Genomic DNA, 22,811 nt, shown 5'->3' with positions numbered 1-22,811 from the left:
TGTAGTCTGGCTAGATGGCTTTGGTTGAGTCTTCTCTCTCTCACACTCTCAGGGTGGATGTCCTCCTTTCAGTCTCTCTTTTCTTTATGCTTCCTGTGGTATCTCATTCTTCTGCACCACCTTCCTCAGTCAACAAGGATCTTGGCCATTGGAGAGTGGCTGCCAGAGATACTGCCCACTGCTGGTCCTGGCTGCCTGAGTGCTGCCCAGCTCCACCACTCTATCTTGCTGTATGGATGCTTCTCTGATAGGTAGTCCTTGTTTAGCAATCACCTTGTTTAGCAACTGCCTTGTTTAGCAACCATTTGCAGTTACGACGGTGATGCAAAAGTAACTTGTGACCAATCCTCACATTTATGACCTACATAGGTCTGTAAAGCAAAGGAAAGTTGAAGATTGTAAGCTCAGTCATGGTTTCACTTAGTGACCACTTTGCTTAACCATTAAGTTGCCAGTCCCAATTGTGGTTGCTAAACAAGGACTACCTATATGCTTGTTCAGCTGTTCCTGGATCAGCTCAGACCACTAGATTGAATGGTGGTTCTCTTGTGTCCAGCTGGCTCCTCTGCTGTGACTGGTCTTTCACGACACTCATCTACCATGTTTGTGGTTCCTGAAGCCTTTTGCTGCCTAGAACCTTCAACTGCAGCATAGGCGCTTGCATGCTTCTTCCCCTTGGTTGTATCTCACATTCCTTTTCTTTCTCGTTCTTAGCCCCTCCAAAGTTAAGTGGAAAGTAAAGCTGTTACTTTTCCTAGAAAGAAGAGTAAGACTGGAAGGGGGAGGGGGTGTTCTTCCACAGGAGAGGAATCAAGTCTTAAGACCTGCCCTGTCACTAGAAGATGTGAAATTAACCCATTTTCCCCCTGTAGGCTCCATCTTTGGTGACAAAGGATATTATGATTTTCAGCAATCTATCATAGTCAGAGATGTTCTGGGGCCTAATGCAGGAGAATGTTCACTTCTGGTTCATGCCATTTTAGCCTCCTCTTTTGTTCTACATGGTGGTAAGATCTAAATGTGTGTATTATATCCCTAAAAATGGATCCCACAAGTTCTGTCTTCATCTACTATCCTTACAGATAACAGCTGATGGGCAACAATGAAGACTACAGCTGAGTCTTTTTAAAGTGCTACTACAGGAGCTATTTGTAATAGGAGAGAGAGACAATTGTTTTAAGTTCACAGTTCAGACTCATTGAGATGAAAACTTCCATTTACATGGGATGAAGCCAGATAGTACTAAATGGGCATTGCTGTGAGAGATTGAGGGAAGGCTGGGTGATTAATGGAAGGAATCTTAAACAACCAAATGATAGAAGGAAGTCTGCAGTAGATTATCTCATAAATAGCAACTAGATCCAGGTGGCAAGAAACCTGGGAAGAAATTATTCAAAATATTCCAAGAGACTCCATCCTTATGATGATGATTGGCTGACTGATTATGTGCCATCAAGTCAGTGTCAACTTAGTGCTGACTTGACATGACACTGACACAGATTTTCTCCAGGAGGATCTGTCCCAAACCAGGTCCTTCAGGTCTTCCAGTGGTGCACCCACCACCTCTGTAATTGAGTCCATCCACCTTGTTGCTAGTAATCCTTTTCTTTCTTTCTTTCCAGCATTCCCAGAATTATAGACTTCTATAAGAGAGCTAGATCTTCACATAATATATCTAAAATATGTTAATTTGAGCTTCATCATTTGTGCCTCAAGTAAGAATTCTGGATTGATTTGTTCTATGATCAGTTTGTTTTCTTGGCTATCCATGGTATTTTCAGGAGTTTTCTCCAAAACAGAAGTTTAAAAGCATCAATCCTCTTTCTACCTTGCTTCTTCATAATCCAACTTTCACTTCCATAGAGTTGCACAATTCCAATCTTCAAGTCCTCCACTGTTACTTTACCAAGTGCTAGTCTGTGGCATATTTCTTGACTGCTGGTTCCTTTACTGTTAATAGTCATTCCTATCTTATTGTAAGCATTAAGGCTAGTTGCTGTATCTGTTGTCATTAGTTTGGGTTTTAGATTTAATCTCAGACCCATTGTTTTTCACTGTGCTCTTGACTTTCATTGCTAAACCTTGCAGATTATTTGCATTTTTAGCTAACAGGGTAGTGTCATCAGCATAGTGCAGGTTATTAGTATTTCTTCTTCCATATTAAAACCAATCTCATCTTCTTCCAAATTAGCTTCTCTCCATATATATCCAACAATATAGATGGAATAAATAAGGGAAGAGTATACAGCTTTGCCTCACTACTTTGCTGACCTGGAGCCAGTCACCATGTTTTGTCTGGATTGTGTCTTTCTGAATTGTATATAGGTTTTACATGAGGACAATGAAATGATCTGGGATTCCCATTTGTCTAAGCATATTCTGCAGCTTGCCATGGTCGACACAATCAAAGGCCTTATTATTATAAATGAAACACATATTGACTTCTTTTTGGTAGCTTTCTCAATTACCCAACATGCTTCAGCAATAATACCTCTTGTTCCTCAGCTTTTTCTAATACCAGATGTTTGAACATCTGGTATTTCCCTTTCCATGTAGGGCTCTAATCTGCATTGGGTAATCCTAAGCATTATTTTGCTAGCATGTGTAATTAAGAACACTGTATGGTAGTTTACACATTTCTGTTAAGTTTCCCGTTAGTCCTTTGAGGTAGTCCAGACAAGCACAACTATAAGTACTAGCTCTATCTTTATTGTAAGGTTACATTAACAGAATCTTGCAAGTCTGAAAGTATTACTCCCCTCCTTTACTTTTACTCTCCAGAAAACTAGAAAGGGTCCCTTCTGAAACACTTCCTATTCCCCCTCTGCGTCTGTCAGGCCTGCAACTAGGGTCTGTGTTACCTGGGGCAAACATGGATTCTGCGCTCATTTTGGCACCCCAGCAGCGTGGCGCCCAGGGCACATGCCCCGGTTGCCCCCCTAGTTGTGGCCCTGGCTTCTCTGGGCTATCTTTTGCATGACAATTGTCTAGTCTGTGGCTCTTCCTTTGGTCTCCCAAGGTCATTCCCACATACAATTCCTTTCTTTGGTATTGTATATAGATCAACCTCTTCCAATCAATTGGCCACTGTATCATTTTTCAGATTTGTTGGCATAATTTGGTTAGAACCGATATAGGTTATTCTTCTGCTGTTTGCCATATTGATGATGGTAGATATGCCAACAATTTCTGTAGCTTTCTGACTTGGAAATAACTAGAGTGCTGATTAACTATCTTCTAATACTAGAGGTTCTTTAAGTAGGAAATATCTTCTAAGGCATCTTTACTGTACACAGTTTCAGTATACTCCTTCCATCTTTGATCTTTTTTGAATCAGCTACTCTCCGTCAATTGGTTTCCTTTAGTATACCATTCAAAGTTGGGACTGCTTCTGAATTCCTTGTTTTTCTGTGTCTGGTTCCATCTTCAATTACAGATGTTGCTGTAATACTGCTTAACTCTGCCAACAGCTCTCTGAAACTCTTTGTTAAGGTCCTTCCTGAGATTCCCCCCTCCCCCCCTGGCTTTGGCTTCTCTACTTGACAACTTCCACCATTTGTTCTGACATCCAGTTTGCTTTCTTTCATTCTTGGTCTTTGGCAGTCCCTTTTCACATTCATCCCTAACAACTTCTTTGATTTCATTCCATAGTTCCTCTGGTTCCCTATCAATTACACTTAGGACATCAAAGTGATTCCTGATGTTCTCCTTGAAAATGGTAGGTATAAGCTCAGTGTCATATAATGGAAACTGGAAGTCTTTTTTTTTCTTCCTCAGCTTGACTTGGAACTTGTAATGGAGTTTGTGATCTGTTCCAGAGTCAGCCTCTGACCACATATTTGCTGTTATAACAGAAGGAAATAACTTCCACCTCTTGTACCAACAATTTAATCAATTTGATTTCTGTGTACGCCATCTGATGATGTCCATGTATATAGGGATCATTTTGTTGTTGGAAGAATATATTAGCAATGAAGAAATCATTGGATTGACAGATATTAAGTTGTTCTGCTTCATTTCAGTTTCCTAAGCCATACATTTTCTTCCTTAATATTTCCAGTTTTGACATTCCAGTCTCCACCACAAGCAGCACATTTTGCTTGCAAGTTGTTGATTTCAGACTGAACTTAACCATAACATTCATCAACTTTCTCTTCTTTTGCATCAGTGGTTAGATCATAAACTTGGATAATCGTTGTATTAAAAGGGTGTCCGTGAAGTCTTTTATTAGATCATTGATTGCATTGTATTTAAATATGTCCTTGCTTCTTGACTATGAAAACAACACTGTTCCTCATTCGTTTTTTGTGTCTCTGAGTAATAAACGGTATGATACTCAGACTGAAAGTGTCCAATTTCAGTCCATTTCTATTTGTTGATGCCTAAGATGTCAACATGTAGTTGATTCATTTCATCTTTCACTCTGGTGAGCTTTCCCATGTTGATGCTTCTGACATTCCATGTTTCTACTGTAATTCTGCCTTTGCAGCTTCGGATTTTCTTTTCCTGCATGACATCAGCAATTAGATGTCCCCAAGGCATTAAGCAAGCCATGTCATAAACATCTTTAGTAACAGAAAGAACCTCAGTTCTTCTTCAATAGCATTTTGAGTACCGTTCAACCTGAGGAGCCCATCACCTGGCACTATATCATTAATCATTTTAATCTTGTCTATCTATGTGGTTGTCTTGGTAAAATACAGATTTACTATTGTTTTCTCCCAAGCAGTATGAGATGATGCCTTTGGTGTTGTCAATAAAATTATCATCCACCTCCAGCATCTTGATATTGCTGCTGCCCAATATACAGTAGGTGCCTGCTTGCTTTTAGCTGGGCAGCTGAGATGACCTTCACACCTTGGGTGACCTCACTGGGAGTATATGCTCTTGGCATATGCTCCCAGCATTCTTTCTTCACTCATCCCTCCCAGAAACACACCCTCAACAATGAGGCAGCACAGGAGGACTTGAGGGGGACACCTTAATAAACTCACTAGTAAATAAGTATAGGAAATTCCTCTTGCAGTTTCTAAGATTCTGTATTTTAATGTAATGCTAGTACTATACATCTTCCTAAAATTTGTGTAATTCTTACTTCCTTGATTTTGCCCAGCTGTGTGGGGGTTTGACATTACTTTTGATGACATGTACATTTTGAGTGTGCTGTAAATTACAACTTTTGAATGTGCTGTATACTTTCCATGGCCAACTCTAAGGCTGAGTTCACTTCTTGAATGAAACCAAGGGTGGACAATCCACAGGCCATGTGTATTATGCAACACTCTAAAATGTCCATTTTCAGCAGAACATATTCCTCTTTCTGGTAATGTAAGGGACAAAATAGATGCACAAAACATTTGTAATGTACTCATTTTGTCCATTAAACTCCCCACAGAGGGTCAACCATTTTGGCCTCTCCCATTCTGCTAACACTGCATCACAAGATTCCATCTGCAGAGCCCAAGGGATTTTGTTGTGTTTTTCAATTAGTGTTTAACCATGGCTTTTTAATTAAGCCATAATGGCTGCAACACACCAAGTCATGGTTTACAAACTATAATGATTGGAGTGAGCCTTTAAGATACTGTCTTGCCCTAGGGATAAAAAACACTCCTAAAGGTGGATGAACCAACCTAATTGGGCCAACAGCATAGAGTGTGGAAACATTTGGGGTCTTACCACATCTTTCCCATAGTCAACCAGGAGTCAAAAGTGGACACAGTGGGACTCATGGCTGTCAACTTCCTGGAAGGAGAAGACACTTGAATTAAATGGCTGTGTTCACATGCTAAGCCATAAAAATGAAAATTATAAATAAGCCAGCCAGGCAACCAAAAGCAGGCTAACTACAATTTTGCTTAGTTCAATCTATGAACTCAGCTTAGGCTTCAACAGCAGTGGGGAGGTACTGAGGAGTTCCAATGGTCAACGGGCATGTCTTGAATTTTCTGCGTCAAGACTGGAAGGAGCCAAACAAGTTACACTAAAATTCACTTGATTACTATGTGTAATCTATATAGAATCTAAAGTTTTCTGGAACACAGCTGTGGTTGTTTTTAAAGCAAACTGTACATCCAGGACTGAGCATAACTGTTGAAGGAGTCTTTAACCTGAAATTTGATTCATACTGAAAGAACTTTTACCTGGAAATAAACAGTAGTTAAACAATTTTTGGGGGTTAAGGGGTTGATTCTGTTCCTCTCATGAATTTTGAATAGGGGGAAAAATATTTAACCTAGATCTAGATATTTTACCATTCCACATGAATGCTATCACATATATGGTACAGATTGTGGATCCATAATGCTGTAGCTCTTCAACGATACGGATGTATGTCTTTTCCTTTTTAAACTGAGAAGATTCTGGACATGATGCTAGCCTGGGTGTCAGTCTCGCAACTTGAAATTTTGTAACCTCTAATCCTAGATATGAGATGGCTGTTGTGAGCAGAACAGTTTCAGAGCAATTCTTATTTAGCATCCCATCACTCGTTCCAGCCTTCTTCACGCTGAAAATTTCATGCCAATTATTAAACCACAAGCAACTCCCAACGTTGCCTTTTCAGAGTAAAATTCTTTGTTAAAAAAAACAACCCTTTATTTCCTAATGCTTCAAACTTGCCAAGAGCTTTTACATTTTTAAAAAGAAATCATCCAACTCAGAGGTGTTATTAACTAAGGATGAGATAACAGGTTAACTCTGTAGAAAGCTGCTACTGAAAAAACCCTTCTTCTTGCCTTCTCCTATACAGCATCGCCAACTTGACACCCCCTCCCCCAATATACTATAACTGCAACTCCCACAATTCTTCCTCTGGCTTGCATGGCTCAGAATTCTGGGAGTTGCAGTTCCAGCCCAACTGAATTGGAAAGGGCTTCTGCAAGGTTTCACCACTTGACCCATGTTTCCTTCAACAGTAGGCAATTTGAAGTTAGACAACAAAATGCAAATAGGAGCAAAATGGACTAAATATTATGCAATTGGGGAAAGCTTGACACAGGCCTGACTTTTCCAATAATATAATATATCCTATAGCTCTGATTTTATAGCTTCCTTCTATAAATAGAACAGAGTTAAAATAATGGACTATAGAAATCTGTCACCTTTTAGCATCCACCAAATTACTACTGGATTATTATTAAATCAAGCAATAATTATATAACTAAGTATCAGAAGCAAAGACATCTACAATATGGCTGGGTATTCATATTTAAAGATCATGGGAAAGTTTGTTGGCTAGAGTAAATTCCAACTGAAAGTAAATAATTGATGCAAATCTAAAATAATAGTTTATTGCACTCTAAAGTATTAGACTATAATTTTCATCAAAGACTTTTAGGGCAATATGCAGTGGGAGTTTAAGTCCAATGTAACTAAAGTAGAGCCCAAAGGGAGTGGTGACTTAGTGCTACATAAAAAAATTTGAGGTTACCCACTCTTCTGCTGCTATGGACAAGAGAAGGAGAACAAAAAAGGACTAGTTTTACAAGTACCTCATTTTGTCACATAATACAAACTAGGATTATATATAAACAACATATAAAAACTCTATCATCTTAACTGATGTGTCCCTTTCATATGCGATTTTGTTTGTAATTCTTCTGAATTAAAGTGCATTAAGAAGGAGCAAAAAGAGCATCTCCGAAGAGCATCTTACCTGACTTTTATGTTGGGATAAAAGCATAGATTACCTGCTGCTCAGGTATCCAAGAGGTCAGTGCCAGCTTATTCTTACAGCTAATCCTGCCCTCTGCCCACCCCCCGACCCCCCAAAAGGCCAAATATAAGGTAATATTCCAGCCCTGCCTCCTAAGGTCATATGCCTGCGGTAATAAAATGGTCAGTGCTACCTGCTTGTGATGGGTTTCCCAACATTCAGTTTGAGAAAGAGAGGTAGGCAGAAAACACCTTTAAAGTGACAGATGATTATTTTATATTTAAAAACCAAATAATAATATTAATAATAATAAACCCAGATTAAATAAAATGTACAGTGAATATACCCAGCCAACATCTGTATGTGCAATTAAATACGGCTCCGTACCGCGGCACAACGCTGAACAAAAACAATATACACGTGTTCCGGAGAGGGGGCAAAGGGCAGGACATGTTCTTCCACACAAAAAATAATAATAATTAAAAAAAACAGAACCCCCCTCAACAAAACAAAAACAAAAACAAATCAATGTCTCTTCTCTTCATTTTGTCCATATAAATATCTCCAGGAAATTATCCCCTCTACCACCAAAATTAAAAAAAGGAAAAAAGAAAGAAGGGGAGGTGCATGTAGAACTAAAGGAGACTGGTCAAGGGACTGTGGGGGGTGGGGGGAGGCTGGAGAGGCCAGTCCAATGTGCTTGTTGCCCCCCCTGCCCCTCTGTCTGCCCCTATTGGGAGCTGGCACGCTCCAGCACACGTAGGTCATAGTTCTTTTTGGCCATACGCAACTTGAAGCAGTTAAGGGAGTTGTTGAGATGCAGGGATGCATTTTGGGCTGCCAAAGGGCTGGGGAAGACGGCCACGATGGTGTATAAGGCAGCAAGGTCAGAATGCCTGCCGTTCTCTGCAGTCCCGTGGTTATTGTCGCCCCCGCCTCCAAGACGCCCCTGAGTTTCTTTGAGCCACTGGATTTTGGCACCAGACATGGCTAACTGGGTGAAGAGCTTGTCGGCCTCGGTACGCGTGATCCCTTCAGGCAGGTCGGTAACTTCCAAGATACGGCCCAACACTGTTGGAAGAGGCAGCCAGAGCAAGGAAGAAGGAAGAGAAGGGAAATATGGTTAGTGTCCTCCTCTGTGAAAAATGCCCCAATTTCATTTAAACGCTTCTTCCCAGCAACACAGGATGCACATCTCCACATACCAAATTGCTTTCACCAGGCTTTGGTTGTCAGTGCCTCAGTCCCTCAGCAATGTCTGCAAAATGCTACCCCAACCTCCCTCTTTCAGGACACTGAACTACATCTTAGCCAGTTTCTCCCTGTCTGTTTCACCATATTAGACATTAGTAGGGATAGCCAACCATGGAAAAAGACAGGAATGTAATGAGTTTTTCTTTCGAAAATGAAACAAAATCACTCTAATTCTATCTGAAGGCATGGAATCCAATGCAGAAAGGTGATTTCTAATCAAGTCCTGCTGGGTGCTGATGTAATGAATTCCTATTCACCAGCACACAAAACATACCATGAACATGTTCTAAAATGCATTACTTCAGGCAGGCAGCTGATCTTACCAGATATGCTAGAAACGCACAGAACTGGCAATCAGTTTTAGAGAATACTGTAGGTATTCATGACATATAATCCATATAAAACAAATAACATCAATGCTAATGCTTTTAGTGTTAAGTATATTAGCACCATTGTGTCTGCTGTCACCTTCATACCCACAGCACTTTGATGGCAATCTTGCAAAATACATTAAATGAAGGAGACTTATTCAAACAATTAGTCACCTCAGCTTGATACAGTATGTTACATACTGTTTCAGAGATGTCCAATCTGAGGCCAGAGAACTATCTGTGGCTGCTAAAAACTTAGGCATTATCCCTGGAGACCCACCACCATCAGGTTATTATCTAATTACCAACTGAAATGTTATAGAAAAGGAAAAATGCATGAAGGCATGTGCCCTCATCTTCACAGACATTCTAAAAGCTCCATTAGTCAACAGGACCAAAGAGCCTGCACAGAGTATGCATACATACTTAAATATCCCATCATCAATGTATGTAGCTATTCTCTTTCTTTCCCAAAAGATCTATGCTGATGGCTTGTTTTAATTGGGTTGTCTTTTTTCAAGATTCTGCCTCCAGTATCATTCATAAATCCCTACACTCTGTGTGCTGCATTCCCTTTTTTGTGGAGATTTCAGAGGGTGTTTACAAATCAGGAAGAGGCAGCAATGGTTGGTCCATGCATGCTCTCGGATCCTGCTGGTGCGTTTAGTTGCAACAGCATGTTTAAACTTGTTGGTGTGAGACCTACTGCTCAGTGAATGGCCATTCACATTTCCCTGGTAGCCTCCCTGACTCAGAAACACCCTCCTTTCTGAGATATGCCTGGTGCCAGTTTCACTGTCTTTTCAGCACCAGGCAAACAGGTCTATAGCTTTTGGGCCTCTTAATCTATTATTATGTTAACTGTAAATTTACATGCTGCAATAAAGTTTTTGAGTATCTAATTGTTGCTTTTTTATTTTATTGTGTGCTTTAATTATTATTCAATTATTTATGTACAGTAAACCACCTAGCAAAACCTGGTTTTGAAGGGCACCATGCACGCAATAGGAAGGGAAAGAGGAGGGAAGGAGAAATAATCTCTTCCAAAGAACTTATTACAGAACTAAATCATATTGTTACAGACTAATGAAAAAACATTGATAGGAAAATACTGATGAGATCTAAACTATATACAGCCAAAATAAATTTGACAGCTTCCCAAAAAATTCTGGGAAATGTACTTTGGTGAGATCTTTCTAACCACCCCACTTTAAATACAGTTCTCCCAATGTATTCTCAGAAGAGTGATTGCTGCAAAACATACAAAACAAAAACAGAAACAAATCCCTTTCTTACAGATTGTTCATAAAAAAAACTATCAAGTTGGGAAGAGTGTGTGAGAAAATGCAGGTGTGGATGCACATCTTTATCTATATCTAATCTACATTTCTCTGTATCCCTAAATAAAAGGCCAGGCTGGGAAAGGTTGATGTAAGCAGAAAAGGATTTTTCCCTACAGTCAGCTTTACGTACACTGTGAATCCTTTTCACCAGGGTTCGGTGCTCAGGAAATTCATCCCTATGACTGAGGCTGTGTCCCTTGGCAGTCGGCCTGAATGTGTGCCTCAAGTATGGAGCATCATAGCAGTTCCAGTTTCCAGTTACAGTAGTAGCAGTGCTAGGTCCTGGCAGGCAGGATGCTCTGCTAATATTAAACATGTAACATGTAACAAATATAGCACCAGACATTTTTCCATTGGAGGGTGCAAACAGAGTGGCTTAAAGGAACAGCTCCAATTTGTTTATTGGGGAATTTTCAGCACCCCTCCTCAATGGTTGACATGGGAACTTTGTTTAGCAACTTAGCCTGCCCTGCCCAAATTGACTTTGCTTACTCTTTCTCTTTTGGTCAAAGTAAGACAACAGATTTTCATGGCCAAATGGCACTGGCATCTTGGCAGCGGACAACCTACATCAACTTGATCCTTCCAAGCTAGCTTGGACTTGGCTATGCTGGCTAGGAATTCTTGGGGTTGTGATGTTCTACTTCTAGAAGACTACTATAGTGGGGTGGGCTTGGAAGGTGTCACTTGCCTACATCATTTGTCCCGAGATCTGTGGATGCCGACTTGAGAGCTTGCTTCTTACTTCGGTTGCCATGCTTCATCCCTGTTTGTGCCTGCAATGAAAGAGCAAAGGAACAGTAACACAGGATACACAGGGCTATCCTTCATATTTTTATGCTGGAATTCATTTCAGAAGCTGATGCTAGATCCTGGAAAGTTTAAATTCTAACAAATGGATCAGTACCAGCTAGGTCCCAGAAGGAGCAATTTTGCTAAATGAAATTTAGCGGGCTTGGAATTGGATGTGAGATTCTGCATTGTGTATACTTCCTTGGGTTTCACTACAGAAAAAAAGTGAGATTTAAAGGATAATGGTCTTACTGAGCCATCATCACTGTCCTCAGTAACCACAAACAGAGCCAATTGCAAAGCAGCATCAATGGAAATTTTTCACTTGTTCTTATTTAACATCTGAGTTCTATATTCTCCACTTGTTTCTCAACGTGAAGTAAGTCCTCTGAATAGTCGGTCTCCATTCTGACAGAGTCAGACCCATCACCTTTTTGGTCTTTTTTAAGTACACCAGGAGTTTTGACAGCATGTGAGGGCCAGGGGAGAGAATGCTTGCACCCATTTACCAGAAGACATGCTATACTCAGCAGCCTTTATTTTCTCTCCTCTTTTGGGCTAGCAGGAATAGGCAGTCACAGTTCCATATTAAAATATTGCACTGCAACTACCTAGCATTTTTAGGTTTGAAGAATACCTACAGGGCAATGTGGAGCCCAGAAGAATTATTGGAAGTAAAGATAATAGAGGATGATTGCTTGCTGTTGCAGCATGCAGTATTTGACCAGAGCAAATCTTTCCTGTTTTTTAAAAAAGAAAAGAATCTTAAAAGGATTCTGTCTGGAAAAAAATAGTTGATGTCAAAGGGGTCTATGACCAATCTCTTAAAGGGAAAAAAGGCCCTCTCAAATTTTGACCATTTGGCTGAGAAATGCTTCCTTGAGGCCCCAAGCTTTGCTCCCTCTCACCTGGTGTGCTGTATAGCTGGACTGGTTGTGCAAGAGTGGTGGGGGGCAAATGGAAAGATTGTACTGCAGCGGCTGGCCCAGCAAGGAATAGCGCCCGTCACCTGGGGAGAAGCAGAGCCCAAGAATGGTTAACTGATGGCACTTGACTCTCCTTTTGTATCGTAAGTACAAGGGGTGGGGGGGAGGACACAGAAAGTCAACTGTTGGCAATCTTTTCTAAGTGAGATTTAGTGGTCTCATGGTATTTCAGCTGTTTAAAAATGTATGTTATTGGGGGTTGGCAGTGCCTCTTGGAGGAACTGTTGGGCATATTGGTATGAACTTAATCAATCTTCTCTTCTTTATTAAGAGGGATATTCACTTCCACAGAAATTAATGGACAAACAGTTGATATCATACACATTTACAGGTAACATGCCCATGTTCTTTGTTAGGCAAAGATTCAGGTGGAAGTATTTGAATTGCATTCATTTGAAGCTCCAAGACTGGAAGAATATTGTGGTTATTCGGCATTATAGTGTAAAACCATAGGGAACTGTTCTATGGTCTTCAAAAGGTTGGGCATTGCAATTTGTAGCAAAACTAGCTTAATCTGGAACAATAAAGGTACTACTGCTATCCACAAGGCATTTGTTGGTGAATAGGATACCAGGCAAGAAGTTCAGGTCTGGGAGACCAAAATCACTCATATGGAGTTGCCCTTTATGCTAATGCAAACACATTGAGCAATCTTCATTATGATAAATCCTCCCCCACTACCTTTCTTACCTTGTGCTGGGCCCACAGGCCGGGGGAACTGTGTGAGCACCGGAAGGGGACTGAGACCTGTGCAGACGCTGTTGAGGCTGGTGACAGGTGATGGTGTAGGGGACTGTGTGGGGGATGTGATAGGGCTATTCAGCTGGGTACTGCTGGCCTAGAAGCAGGAAAAATCAAGAGGATGGTGACAGGCTGGCATTAGCACAACTAGAGACAGCCCAATCTTTTCTCCCTCTTCCACCAGCCCTCTTCCCCATCTCCCTACCTGAGCGCTGGTGTCTGGGCTATAGATGTCACCAGGCTTCTGACTTCGCTGGTCTAAGCTGTAGTACTTGCAATGGTTCCATTGCACCATGGATGAATTCTGAGGAGGCTGGGGGCCATTGGGCACATTGAGTTGCATGACCACAACACCAGGCCCTGCCGGAGACACCCCTAGAAGAGAAGGGAAAAAAATACCAAATCATTATGGACATTATGTCAAGCTTCAATCCTTTTTGGTCTCTTTTTCAGCCTCTTCTCCTTGCAGGGGATGTGGTCACAACAGAAGCTTCATGGGAATCATTTTTTAATACACGCAATTCCTGGCTTATGGAATGGTGATTCTGTTCCTGGACCACTTCAGTAAGTTAACTTTCGCACAGTTCGCCTGCCACATTTGCATATACACAAAATGGCAGTTGGCTTCCTGCACATATGCAAATGGTGTCCAGCTTTTTCTGCATGTGCTAATATGGTGGCCCATATGCTTTATGTTACTTGCAAACAAAGTCATGTAAGTTGTGTGTGGTTTAACTCGAAGACCACCTGTACTAGTATTTCATCATCCTATTAATGTACATGGCTGCTTATGTTTCACAGAACTACATAAGCAGTAAAATAAATTACTCCAAATAAATTACTTCTGCTTGGAGCCACTCTGGAATGGAGTGGCACAGAAATCTTATGAAAATAAAATAAAATAAAATGCTAATAGCATGAGAAAGAAGAAAAGCAACAAGTTCCAAAAGAGCTAAAAGTGAGGCCGGTGACCTTTAAATGGACCTTCAAATGAAGAATATAATCATGGACAGAAATATTCTGATTTACAGGATAATTGGCATTATTATTACTGCTATTATTATTATCATTGTGCTTTTTCTCCTGGAGTCCAGAGTAGAATATAAAAAGCTTTCACAAAATGATCTTCTAGAAAAGCATTTCAATTAAAACAATAAGTAATAAAAGAGATGGGTCAACTGCCGTAGACCAATATTCCTCAACCTGGTGTGCCCCGCTCTGGTACGTGCTGGGACTGCAACCCCCAGCATTCTCAAAGACAACACTGGTTAAACTGGAGGAGCTGCAACACATCTGAAGGGTGCTAGGCTGGGAAGGGTACACAGGTAAGGTTAGATAGGCTAGAGAGTACATGGTTTTTAGTGAAAGACCAAAAGGAGTGAAAAGAATGAATAAATACTTCCCTCTGCATGCTAGTCTTTGACTTCAGGATGTCTGTGGTAAGTGTGAAGACAAAAACTCAAGTGTGGGGAAAAGAAAAGATTATTGGCTTCCCTGAAATGATTCCAGTCTTCAGAATACAGTCTGCTCAGTAAGAAATGAGCAATAGCCTATGTCTGCTTTGGCTCTAGAGTTGTCATGGGCGGCAGCAGCCAATGACACTACTTTAATCAACACTCATTTCAAAGTTCAGAAAAGAGAAAGAGAGCCAAAGACTCAGCACTGGACATAGCAAAATTTCAAGGTGCATTTGATGCAGAGTTTCTGTCTCTTTGCAGTCCTAGCTCAATCAAGCTATTTCCCAGGGCCAGAAGAATTCTAAGTACATCAAACTAACTGGGAGCTTGCTCAAAAAGTAAAAATAATTCTCTGAGATGGGAAACAGGGGAGCAACTTTACCTCCCCCAAGGTTCAAACATCAGCCTCTTTTTCCAGGTTCCTTAACAAGAAGCAGAGCAAGCAAATCCATTCACTTGTATAGACAGGGAAAAGGATCTGAAATAGCATAACTTTCAAGGGGTAAACATAACTGCTGATTCTCACATATAAGAAAATGCAGCAGAAAAACTCAGCTTTCACAGAGAGGTAGCAAAATAGCTCCCCTTTTCACTTTGTAGGCTTTGAGTAAGCTTTTGAAATTGGTTATTCTTACTGACTTTCTCCTTTCTGGAGGAATGGAAGGTAACATTCAGACTGGCCATTTGTGCATATGGTGGATCTGTAGCTTTGAGGTTGTGAAACTGGCTCCAGAATGGCCTGAAGGTGCTCACTTTCTGTGTGCCTGGCAAATGGGGAAACTGCACATGACCCAGAAACCTCTTCACTTAGTGCAATGACTTTGAGCCATCACACACTCAGGAAGCAGAAAGGAAAACAGCTGGGGGAAAGCTGCAGGGATAAAATCAGATGGGCCCCATTCAGCGGAGAAATTACTGCTGCTTAGCAGCTAAGTGGCAATGATGATCATCTCAAACCCACCCACTTCAATGTCATGGTGAGAAAAATGATTGCTAGGTTAAAATCTTCCTTTACTGTTAAACACAAGGAAGATCAAAAGGACAAACACCACAGTCATATAATTTATACCCTTAGAAATGGTTCCAAGATGCTGTTTCTGCTTGCTGCCAAAGGTTAGACTTTATTCTTTATTTATTACTGAAAACCTGTAATTACAATTGCCCTTATTCATTTGACCTGGCAGAGGGCCATGACCACGAGCATCTTTTGAAAAGGACCCACAAAGGACAGAATTGATAAAGGCCCATTGTGATGGCCTCTCTGCCACCCAGGATTGTATCAATCACTACACAGAAAATAGGATGAGTCTCTTAAGCAGAGACTTCTGGAGCAAGGAATTAATTCTTCTTCCATCCTCAGAGGGTTTTGGTCTGACCAGTTATTTGAGGGACTGCCTATTTCCCATGGTTTCTATCTGGCCAGTATGAGCCAACCGAATGGGCACGTTCTGGGTCCCCTCGATTAAACTGTGTCATCTTTTGGGACCCAGGAAGCATGCCTACTCTGTCGTGGTGCCCTCCCTTTGGAATGAGATTCCCCTGGAGATCTGTGTGGCTCCCACCCTGGTGGCATCCCAGAGGGCCTTAAAGACCTGGGTGTTCTCCCAGGCCTTGGGTAGGCTGGATGGAACTCCTTGTTAGATGTGCTTTACATAAGTTGCATATGATTTGGTGTTGGTTGTCTGGACTTTCCATTTTCTTTATTTCCTTCATTATACTTCTATTTACCTTATTGTATTTTTATCTTGTTTTTTATATTGTGAGCTACCCAGAGTTGGCTTGGTGTTGGGCACCACAGAAATAAATAAATAAATAAACAAATGAATAAATATTGGGGCATCTGGAAGGTTGTTTGGAAGCTTATCCGGAGCTCCTGGGCAAAAAGCCAAATCATTATTAAAAACTTTCTGATCCTAGCTACACCACAAGACATATTGATAAAATTTTGTTTGACTCCAAATATTCTCCCAGGGAGCATGGACCAAACAGAACATCTGGATTACTAGATTCAAAATCTCTCCAAGCACAATATGAGCTCCTACAAGTCATTCCAGGTAATTGTGGGAAAGAACCCAGTAATAGGCTTTTTAAGTACCCTTAGGAGATGGTATTGCAAATGTGCTTTACATTTGCATATTCTCGGAAGTCCAAAGCAGCCTAAACTACAAGGGATAGGGTTAGGCAGGAAAAAATAATGCTGGGCAACAGATATGGGCAGAGATAATCAGGCTATGACAAGGCTGATGGTATCTCCAGTTTGCACATACAGCATCATCAGGCTGCCTGTCTCAAGCTTCCCAAACACTCTAAGGGAAGCAGAGATATGGTGTTACTGGATAATAATGTACTGGATAAGGATTGAACCTGCATGGGATGGACTGGGAATCTTGGGTCTTCTCCAGGACTCAGCCACTAGACAGCCAGTGATATCCAGGTATATGTTTGCACAGCTAAGGTTAAATGTCACTGCGCATGTTCCTCCTGGAGATTCCAGATCTGGCCAAGATGACATATACTTAGTTACAGCCTGTTTGGATTAGTGACACCTTTAGTTACTTCCTAACTGGTAATGTGCCACAGGTGAGACTATTTTTCAAAAGGTTCAGAAACTTTAGCTGATCCAACACTGCGGACTGACAAGGGTTAACTGTAAGGTCACTGATAGGGCATTATACTCCAAGGGGGTAAAACGCATTTCAGTAAGGGAATTTATACAGTCTCATTGGCCACCAATCTGTTTCCAGGCATAATATGAAGTGTTACCTAGGGCTCAATATGACTCAAGATAACTTAGGATAAAGCTGTTGGAAAGATGCCAGATTTTAAAATTCTGAAGAACACATTTGAATTTCCACCTCATCTGGTGGGAATGCAAGAGAAGGCCTTCTTGGTTGCTGCTCCCAAACTCTGGAATTCCTTGCCAAGGGAGGTCAGGGTAGCTCCTCCCATTGTTGGGCCACAGGCGACTTCCAAGTGACCTAGTTTCAATATTTTTTAGAGGAGGCAGGTATATGTAGATCAATCACAGTCTGCCAGGTTTATTATACCTATTGATAAAGTGCCCCGCCTTACCTGAATACTGTTGCTGCATCTGAGGTGGGCTGCAAGGAGAAGGGGACTGGGGCATCTGGTACTGCTCTGTGCCTGGAGGCTGCAAGAAGCCAACAGAAGGGCTAGAAAGGGGGAGAAGGAGGTAAGTTCGGACAGGTGATCATTATGATGGAGATAACACTGTATTTCTACTGAGAGAGGGCCATTCCTGAGCCACATTTTGGTCAATAATTTTCACCAGTCTAATGTAAAGCGATGCTTATTCAGTGCTGCAGAGAATAGGAACCTCTCTCAGCATACACACAGGTATTTCCTCTTTCTCTGGCTGCTAGTATTGGGCTTATCCCAGAGAGGTCTATCAGTAGAAGGGGCGATTGGTTAGATCAGTGTTAACCAAGTGAAAAGAGGCAGCCAACAAATCTGCTGGGCACAAAGGCTGGGACTGAAACTGAAGCTCTCCAATGATCTTCAGATGATTCAGGCAGGCAAATCTTGCCTAGGATGTATGCCAATTCTGAGGAGCTCATGCATTGTTAGGACACAAATACTAGCAACCTTTTAAGATTATGGATGCTCCTAAAGAAATCAGGGAGGGCAACCACTGCTATTTACTCAGAGGATCCCAGGGGAGGAATGGACTTTATGGTGATCTCTACTGTTTAAAAACCAGAATTTACAGAAATGAAAAGTGGTGTATAAATATGGCAAATACGTCAAAATAAATACTGCTTCACGGAAGCTTCCAGGCTTGACAGATATAGATCTTGTGAACAACTCTCTCCTGACCTCTTTTTAGATGGCCTTTCTGTTATAATTCATCATTGGGTTAGACTGTATACATTGCTTTGGATATTTCTTTTTAAATAGAAATTTAACATAGAAAGACTTTTAACACATGCCCACAAGTTTACTCTGGCCCTGCACTTTATTTCTTGAAGATTTTTGTCTGTCTGTCTCTGTCTCTTTCTCTCTCTCTCTGCTGGATTAGAACCTGGGAGACCATGAGTCCAAATCCTTCCTTAGGCATGGAAGCAGCTGAATGATTTTGGGGCAGCCGGTCTCTCAGCCCAACCCATTTCACAGGTTTATTGTTGTGAGGAAAGTAGGAGGTTGGACTGTTATGTATGCAGCCCCAAGTTGCACAAAAGAAAGGCAGGATAGAAATCTGGTAACTAAATAAATAAATCCATTCCTTTTTTTAAAAAAAATCATGAACCTGAACTCTGGTAATAAAATTCTCAAACTAATTCAAATAGCATAAAACGAGTAAAGCCCTTCCTTTAATCCAATGTTTCTCAACCCTGGCAACTTGAAGACGGGTGGACTTCAACTCCCAGAATTCCCCAGCCAACATGGCTGGCTGGGGAATTCTGGGAGTTGAAGTCCACCCGTCTTCAAGTTGCCAAGGTCAAGAAACACTGCTTTAATCTAATGCCTGGGATTTGATTTTTTTTTAAACATTGCGTCTAAAACCCAGCAAAACAGGAAGTTTTTTAAACAAATAAAGAATGATGATCTGTCAAGGAATTTCTGGAAGAAAATAAATGATCCTGAACTGACGTCTCCCCAAAAGAGAAGGGTTCAGTAGAGGTTTGGCTCCTGGTCATACCTGGTGCCGTTCTGCTGGGCTGGGGGGATAACACTGTAATAGACTGGCATCCCTCCAGCCTGGAGCCCTCCTTGCACAGACTGGTTTGCTGGTACCAGCACGGGCTGCTGAAAGGGTTGTTGGACCACGCCTTGAGAGTCATTCGCCACTGGAACCTGCTTGGGGAATTAAAAAGTAGAAGGGAGAGAATGCGTGATCTTGGGAGAAATGTCAATAGATGCTGAAGGGAGCCCTGAGTATAGACCAGGAGTGGGGAAAACATCAGGCTCCCCCTCTCTCCAATATCAGATTCTATGTGACATCTAAAATTCTCCCTTTCAGTCTCTCTAGCTCTAGCAAGAGATTTTTGATTTGGCAGGAATTCTTCTGTGGTTTAAAAATGAGGGGGTACGTTACTGTGAAAAAGGCACTTTGCATGGCACGCACTCTTTCCTCCACACTCATCTGCTAACCTTGTTCAGTCCATCCCATTCTTCTAAACCTTCTTCCTTTTCAGGGTCTCATGCACTCTTATCTTCTTTTTCAGATCTTACCCATACCCAGAACAAACTCCAATGTATGAAAACTCAGCCTACTGATGCCTTCTTATTTGCTGCATTAAAAATGCAGCTGTACTCCAAGAACTACTATACTTCCCAGGAACCATCCACTATAGAAATGGTGGTGAGCAAGTGAAATGTTCTGGGTGAAAAAGTTATGTTGGGTAGCATGGCGTTAAAAAAACTCAGATTTGGGGAGGTATGCATTAAAACTGAGTGCTTGGTTTTTGTCCTGCACTGTTGCCCTTGACTGTAGCTCACTTGAATGTTTCTGACCAATGCAAAATTCACTCCGGATAAACAAGGGCTCTCAAAAAGCAGCCCATTCTCAAGAAAAACTATACTTCTGAATAGTTTGCAAACTGTGTGCACGTTTCATGAAGTTGGAAGTTGGGAAGCAGAAGCTCTTGCACAGAATACAGATCTTTGATTATACATTGTGTAAACTATGCAACCAAGGTGGTTTATCTTTTTCCAATTTATACAATACGTAGCACACAGTTGAGAGCCAGTTTGGTGTGGTGGTTAAGGCATCAGGCTAGAAACTGGGAGACTGTGAGTTCTAGCCTGACCTGAGGCATAAAGCCAGCTGGGTGACCTTGGGCCAGTCTCTCTCTCTCTCAGCCCTAGGAAAGAGGCAATGGCAAACCACTTCCGAAAAACCTTGCCAAGAAAACTGCAGGGACTTGTCCAGACAGTGTCCGAGAATTGGACATGATTGAACAGCTTAAAAAAAAAAAGCACAGTTACTGTCCACTGGCTGGAAAAGCTTTCCGGAACTGACATGACACTGGGCTTCCAGAAGGCAAAAAAAGGGTGGGGAAAACAACCAACTTATTTCTAAGAGCCCCCAAAAGTGAACATATGGAATTACCGACTGGGATAGTTTGTCTTGGTTTACATTTGTCAAAAGTAGCATTTTTTGTTTTATTTTTCCAAATCCAAACTGTTCTTTTCCATTCCCCAGCTCCCACTTTTAAGTGTAATTGTTTATACTGTCAGTTTTGTATGAAGTAAAATGACTCAACAAGCTAGATAAGTTTTGGATTCCTGAAAAAGTTACACCAAGTTCGGAAACACAGCCTCAAGGTTTCCAAGCCATGTAGAGACTATGTGGGATTTGGTTCTTTCATACCAGATCCCTAGTGCTGTAACAGCAGAACTGCGACTTCCCTTCCCTTCCCCTCCCCACTCTCCATCTGTGGTGCCACTTACTTGATACGAAGGCAGTGGAGTGTACTGGACCATCAGGCCTTGCATTTGACTGCCCATGTTTCCTCGTTGGCTGCTCAGGAGGCTCTGGCTTTGGGACTGCTGCACACCCATCATGCCCTGCATCTGGCTGCCCATGCCGCTGCGCTGGTTGCTGAGGAGACTCTGACCCTGGGGTTGTTGCACTCCCATCACGCCTTGGTACGTCTGCTGCTGGTTTGACAGGATTGGCTGTAATCCTGCATGGTAACAAGAGTGAACATTATGGCTCCACAGCTAGGAACCCCAGGCAGGGTGCATCTGTTCTGTGTTCAATGCAGCCAGCCACTCTGTGGCCACTGAGCACATTTACCCTTTTGATGGGATGGGGGAACCCTTTGAGTTTGCTCCTGAAGATTTTCTTCTTCTTTCTCCAGATGGAAGGAGAGCTCCCCTGATATTATGTAATGATATCTCCCTTAGCAGCCTTCATAACATGGTATATCTTATTATCTTTTCTTCAGAACCCTTTTTAAGAATATGAAGGAAAATTGACTGTGTATGGATGGTGTGCCTCTTCTCTGACCAGTGAATTGCACTACTGTATACGATTTTCAGAACTGATAAATACTTAGGAGTTTAAGCAGGTAGAAAGCCAAAGAAGCTCAGCTAATATGAGGGTCCAACTGCACATTGGCTAAATGCAACAGCTGCTAACCATGCAACCAGAGTCCCTCTTTTGGGGGAGATGGGCGATAATAAAATTTGAATAATAAATAATAAATAAATAAATAAACTGTTCTATGCTTGGCTCCCCTCTTCTCTAAAATATCTAGGGAAAAAAAGTCTGCAGGATGTGGGGTCATGATATTCTGTCATTTCTCCACATCCTTTTACTGCTGGCACGAGATGAAAAAATTCAGAGCAGAAAGACATCATGCCATGAGCTAAGTTCTTATTAACTCAGGAGTGGGCAACTTGCAGGTCACATGTGCACTTCAGCACACATACCCCAATATCATAAGACGATACTGCTAAAATATAGCAGTTAACTAGTTAAATTTTGGCAGCACTATTTTTCATAGTATATTTTTCCAACCTACCCTTCCCATTCTGACTCTTAACTTCTCCGGGTTCCAAGAAAGGGCAAAGTGGCTTAGCTCTCCCTGGCAATGCTGAACAAGTATCGGCTTGAACACGGCTCATCTGGTGACTTACCAGGCTGCTGGGATTGTTGAGGCAGCTGTTGGCTGCGCTGGGGGCTGTAAGCCACTGGGTGCGAGAGAGGCCGGTACTGCTGGCTGGAGTTTGGGTATTGCCCAGGAGGGTAGTAAGAAACCTGAATCTGTCAGAAGGATAAAGGATATTGTCAGAGAATAAAAACAAAGACAAGAGGCAGAGAGCAGAGCAGGGCTGAGCTCCCAGCGAGCCAAAGGCAGGGGCTTCAGCTCTCAGACAGTTGCAGTTAGCGTCAAGGGAACCTCACTGTTAGCTTTATTAGTAAGTTTGGTTGTGTTGCATGTAATGACTGTACCCCATTGAGAGTTGGCCCAGACTGGCAGTACAGAAAGCAAGCCAACAGGCTTCAGTGAGGGAGAGCTTCAGTCTCTCTTTGCAATCTCCTGAAAGAAAACTCAATCTTGCTCCTTGCCGCACAAGCAAAATGTATCCACAAACACATACCCAAAACACTCATTATTAGTTTTATTTGTACTTAATTTTGATTAGAGAAGTTTTTTACAAAGTAAAAGCAATACAAAGGTAAAGAAAAAAGAACAGTAAAAGAAAAGTGATAAGGAAATAGAAATAGGAACAAGAAA

The 22,811-nt window shown here is 41.6% G+C and overlaps 1 protein-coding gene across 5 annotated transcripts in view; it reads right to left on the bottom strand.

The window, feature by feature from the left end:
* Nucleotides 1-7,270: 7,270 nt before the first annotated feature.
* Nucleotides 7,271-22,811, bottom strand: part of R3HDM2 (R3H domain containing 2) — a 174,242-nt gene continuing 158,701 nt past the window's right edge. For 3 of the 5 annotated variants that reach the window (XM_063293927.1, XM_063293925.1, XM_063293928.1), the window contains 9 exons: nt 22,210-22,336; nt 21,016-21,251; nt 19,262-19,416; nt 17,674-17,774; nt 13,350-13,519; nt 13,094-13,241; nt 12,326-12,426; nt 11,317-11,401; nt 7,271-8,728 (listed from right to left, as the gene is read on the bottom strand). In XM_063293927.1, the coding sequence (XP_063149997.1) occupies nt 8,388-8,728; nt 11,317-11,401; nt 12,326-12,426; nt 13,094-13,241; nt 13,350-13,519; nt 17,674-17,774; nt 19,262-19,416; nt 21,016-21,251; nt 22,210-22,336 (1,464 nt within the window). In that variant the 3' untranslated portion in view covers nt 7,271-8,387. Of the gene's footprint in view, nt 8,729-11,316; nt 11,402-12,325; nt 12,427-13,093; nt 13,242-13,349; nt 13,520-17,673; nt 17,775-19,261; nt 19,420-21,015; nt 21,252-22,209; nt 22,337-22,811 lie in introns of all 5 variants that reach the window. The other 2 variants (XM_063293923.1, XM_063293926.1) reach the window with 1 other exon arrangement.

This window comes from Candoia aspera, chromosome 2 (genome assembly GCF_035149785.1).
Source record: "Candoia aspera isolate rCanAsp1 chromosome 2, rCanAsp1.hap2, whole genome shotgun sequence".
Lineage (NCBI taxonomy): Eukaryota > Metazoa > Chordata > Lepidosauria > Squamata > Boidae > Candoia > Candoia aspera.
This window is presented reverse-complemented; position numbering and strand designations above follow the sequence as displayed.